This window comes from Gymnodraco acuticeps, unplaced genomic scaffold (assembly GCF_902827175.1).
Source record: "Gymnodraco acuticeps unplaced genomic scaffold, fGymAcu1.1, whole genome shotgun sequence".
NCBI lineage: Eukaryota > Metazoa > Chordata > Actinopteri > Perciformes > Bathydraconidae > Gymnodraco > Gymnodraco acuticeps.
Genome location: NW_022992116.1, coordinates 42,501 through 47,500, shown reverse-complemented (window position 1 = coordinate 47,500; position 5,000 = coordinate 42,501). Strand labels below are relative to the sequence as shown.

The window sequence follows — 5,000 nt, the reverse complement described above, 5'->3', positions numbered from 1 at the left end:
ACACTACACATCCTTTGTGTAGTTTAATGAGGACACACAGTGGGACTAATCGAGAATGAACTGATCGCAATCAAATTACTGACTTTTGCATTTATTTTCCAGAGTCGCTCGAAAGAAAGTCTGGAGAAGACGTCATCCTTCGGTGCAACAGTGTCACAGATGCTGCCATCACTAAGTTAGAGTGGATCAGACCTGAGCTGGAGGAGGACTACGTCTTCTTCTTCAGAGAAAACAGGCTGATTGAAAGCTTCCAGGATCCACGTTATCGAGGTCGTGTTGATCTGAAAGATCCAGAGATGAAGAACGGAGACGCTTCTGTTCTCCTGAAGAACGTCAACACCGACGACACGGGAACGTACGAGTGTCGGGTTCAAACTCACTCCAATAATCGCAGGAAGAGAAACGTGAGAGAGTTTGTGCGCTCCGTCAATCTGACCGTCTCTGAACGTGAGTCTGTGTTTCTCCTGAAGAGTTCCTCCATTGGTTTAAAGATGATGTTGATGCTCTGTGATCGGTAGATAATGTCTGACATGAGACTGGAGAGGAAACAGATTCTGTTCTTCATCACCTTCATGATCAGCTGTTCTCCAACATGAGGGGAGGTCCAGTCGTTTCCTCACTGCTCGCTCTTTCTGTCCTCAGGTCCTGAACAACCAGAGGGTCCCAGAGGACACGTTGGGTGGGGAGTTGGTTTGGGACTGCTTTGTCTCGTTGTTGTTGTTGGTGGTGGTGGTGGTGCTTGTTGTGAGATCTAAAAGAGCTAAGGTGAAGAGACCATTAGAGAGTGTTGATGTTGAACTGAACCCCTGACAAGTCCCAGAGCTCTTCACACCTGACTGTCCTCCATCCCCTGCTTCTAAACTAAATCATCTTCTCCCTGAATCTCCACCTCGACGCGGTGGAGGGGCTTTACCCTCTGAGACGCAAACACCTGGTGAGGGTTGAACCAAACGTGACTCAGTTTCTAACTTCAGTCTGAGAGAGTGCAGAAATATTCTCCTTCAGTGATCAGCCAATCAGAAGGATTGACTCTGCTGCTGAACACCTACCCCTAGATTCCACCGGGTCCGTCTGCGTCGCGTTACGGCTGCGCGGTTTTGTTCCGGCTGCGCGGTTTTGTTCCGGCCTCCACCGGCGTCATACCCTACCGGGCGCGTTTCAGAAGCATTTCAGAAGCGGAGTTTCTGAACTGCATTATGCTGTGTTCACAACGGACGCGATGCGAATATTCTCATCGCTCTAACCGCTGGAGTTTCACCGCGGCTGTCAGCTGTATTTACTCCTGTCATTCAAACAGAACGCGCTGGAGAGGGGGCGGGGCTTATTTCCATGTAAATACTGTGGTGGAAACCAACTACGACAAAATGAACATATTTTACCGTGATTTATTGTAATACACGTTTCAAAATGATGCCGAAGTAACTGCATACTGATACCGGTTAGTAAAAAACATGAATTAATGCTTTGACAAGACGGCAGAGAAACACCTTTTTAAAATGCGTGTTTTCTGAATGGATCAATCAGGCTAAACCAGTGGTTCTCAAACTTTTTCTGTCAGGCCCCCCCTTTGGAGAAAAAAAAAAGTCGGGCCCCACCAACACAAATAGTCAGGCTCAGTGGCGGCGCCAGAGATTTATTTTGGGGGTGCTGTGGGGTAGCTTGACGTTTCATAGAGGGTGCTCAAACATTTAGGGTTTGCCATTAATGTACCGGTCGCTACAGAGGAATGTTCTACTGCAACACTCCCCACGCAAATACACAGTGTGACTGCTACCATGAAGGCTCGATGATCAGCTCACGGCATATAGGTGTAAGCAGGGGTCAAGTGCTATTTTTATAGGTGGTGTGTGGACCTCACATAGGGGGGTCCGGGGGCATGCTCCCCCGGGAAGATTTTTAAATATTGAAGTTAAAGCATCAATCTGGTGCACTTTGAGAGCAACATGAAGAGATCTATGGAAACATCTCTCAACACCCATTTGAAACAGAACTGGAAGCAGATTTACTTTTTCTTTATGGATATTTTGCAAATCACTCCCTTTAAACTTTATTCTTGTTTCACTGTCAGATAGTATTTCATACCTGTTTTTCATTTATTCTCTTATTTTTGTATAACTATAATGATCATATAAATGTGTGCCTCGGAAATAATTGTTTACATTAATGGTGACCAAAACGTTTGAGACCCACTGAGATAACACTGAGAGAGTCCTTTAGCTCACTGAGTCTCTCAGTCTGACAGGAGAGGACTCTCCTCCACTTTGTTGTTGAAAAAACTCCTTATATCTGTTAGCGTAGCTCGCTAGCACCAGAAGCTAACATCAACGATCTCCGGTACCGGTGCGCTCTCTCTCTCTCGCGCACGCACACAAAATGGCTCGTTCCACACACACACAGAGCCGAGCTTTAATGAAACACAGAGACCCAGACGTAATAGTACTGTACTGTATCATATTAATTTCGAATCAATAATTTTTCAAAATATGATTTACTTTTTTTTTTTTTTAAATCTTTTTTTTTTTTCTCCTGGTCTCTCGGGCCCCCCCTGTCATGCCTCTGCGCCCCCCTGCGGGGGCGCGCCCCCCACTTTGAGAACCACTGGGCTAAACTAACCTGTAGCTGCTCCGTCCACACAACAACGTCCTAAAGACAGAATTAAAGCAGCGATTGTATTCGTCATGACAGTCTGTGGTTTGTACATGTTTAACTTGTGTCCAGTTTCTGACCAGAGCTGTGAGGAGTTGATTAAAGAGACTCTCGTACACACACACACACACACGCACGCGCGCGCACACTTCACTGTGCACTGCTGAATGATGTGTGTGCAGAGTTTGACCCTTGAAGGCTGTTTCTTCTGCTCTGAAATGGAATATATTTGTTACATATTAATATAATTTTTGATTTTTTTATTTGATTCTGGATTTGTGAATAGGAGAAGTAGTATATGGTAAACATACCAAACACTAATTATTCAAAGTAAAGTATTTTATTTTGTATACGGTAATACTAAGGAGGGATAGGCCTATATGATATCATGTTTGACATTATTGATATTAAAAAAAGTGATTTGTTTTCCATGTCATTCGTGTGTTTTTCTTATCAAAAAGTGACGTGATTTATTTGTAAGCTCCAAATCCCAATGTTTCCCCCAATGGCCTTTGTGCCTTGAAAAAATGTGTAACACCAAAGGCCAAATGGCCTTGCCCCTAAAATGACAAAATTCCAAGCCTGGTGGCCGCGATCCTTGCGGACGCCGCGACGCAGCTGTAACGCGACCGCAACGCGACGCAGACGGACCCGGTGGAATCTAGGGTTTTAGGATCCACAGTGAAGCCTACCTTTCCGACTCAGCGCTAACAACATGGCGTCTGATCTGGTGTTGGTGTGTCAGAGCCTGGAAGTGATCGTGAGTTCACAAATATCTGATGCAGTGATTCATGGTGAGGTTATTTAGATATCAGCAGGTCAGCTTGAATCTGAACTCGGTGTGAAGAGGTCTCAAAGTGTGCATCTATCGTGTTGGTGATATATTTCACTGTGCTTTGTTTTGACGTATAGCTCCAGAAACACAGTCTGCTTCAGGTTGATGTGTCTGCAGATAATATCTCCACTATATCTCTACTCTACTAAATGCACTTTGAAAATATGCATCAGGGAAATGTCTGGGTGAATCTGAAAATGATTGTTTTGATAAGACTTTAAAATGTTTATGTATTTTCTACCAAGTAGATTTACATGAAATAATGAAATCAAACCTGTTTGACCTGAAAGTGCTAAAGGGTTAAAACTATACTAAGAAGAATTAGATTCAATGATAACTGATTGAAGTTGAATCAGAACATTCTCAGATAATGAATACAATAAATATCAGATGATAATAAATTGCACTTTGAGAACAGGAAGTGAATGTTCTTAAAACTCAAACACAGCTTGCTCTGAACTGTGTTCTGTATTTCAGGGATATATCTGTTGTCTTTACTTTAGTAAACTAAAGTTCTATTCGTGGGACATTCTACCAGAAACGTATATTATCTGTCCTGGGATTGTTACAGTGAATACAAATTATAATCCATAAAATATCTTGTTGTTTCTACATAGGTCTCATTAGGGTTTCAGGTGTTTTTTAACTTATTGAAAAACACTTTTGAAAAATTGAAGTTCTTAAAAATGGCCTGTCCCCAGCCAAATTAGAGCGAGGGGTTTACATTTCTTAATGAACTATAAACTTTTATTTTAAAAACAAACGTCATTAATAACACATTTAACTTGTTATCTTTTACCACAGTTCATTGAAAACATTGAATAATGCTTACATTTGACCAAAACATTGTGTTTTACAACAGTCCCCATGTTTTTGGTCAGTCCTGTCACGCTTCATAAAATACTCCTTAAAAACTGGTGTAATACACCTTTAAGAGCATGATTGTGAAGGAGTTACATCATCTGACTGAGGAGGAGCTGTCCTTGCATTTTTATATTTTAATCTTGTTTTTACACCTTGTTTTTACGTGGACAAGCTAAAGGGTCAGGTGCTGTCACGTTCAAATATCCCAGACAAGGATTATATTGTTTTTAAAAATGTATTAAAGTTGACTAAAATCCCTTGCTAGCAAGCTAACTATTTTTAAGCTAACATGTTGAAATGCTGAGTAATGGCAGTTAAAATGGCCGACGGTCAGGCCCTGTCAGACATATTTTGTATATCTGAGACCTCTAATATATATGAATTAAAAACAGTATAATAGGGGACCTTTAAATACCTGTTAATATTGTAATGGGGGTTATTATCTTTAAGTAATTTGTTTTAATTCATGGGAATTGCAGTTTAATGGCTCCAGTCAGCTGAGAGACAGAGGCATTGTCGGAAGAGAAGACATGATCTGGTACCTATTTGAGGATGTAATTTGTTTCATTCAGCCTGTGACCAGCCGTCATCATGACATCAAAAAAGAAGTTTGGGCCAAATTGGCAAAATAGAAGATGAACATTTGTTTCCTCAT

The 5,000-nt window shown here is 41.7% G+C and overlaps 1 protein-coding gene across 1 annotated transcript in view; it reads left to right on the top strand.

Annotated features, from left to right (window-relative positions):
* Window positions 1-1,359, top strand: part of LOC117537797 (coxsackievirus and adenovirus receptor homolog) — a 3,495-nt gene extending 2,136 nt beyond the window's left edge. The window contains exons 2-3 of the mRNA XM_034203166.1: window positions 103-447; window positions 643-1,359. Coding sequence (XP_034059057.1) covers window positions 103-447; window positions 643-755 — 458 coding nt within the window. The 3' untranslated portion in view covers window positions 756-1,359. The remainder of the gene's footprint in view (window positions 1-102; window positions 448-642) is intronic.
* Window positions 1,360-5,000: the final 3,641 nt, after the last annotated feature.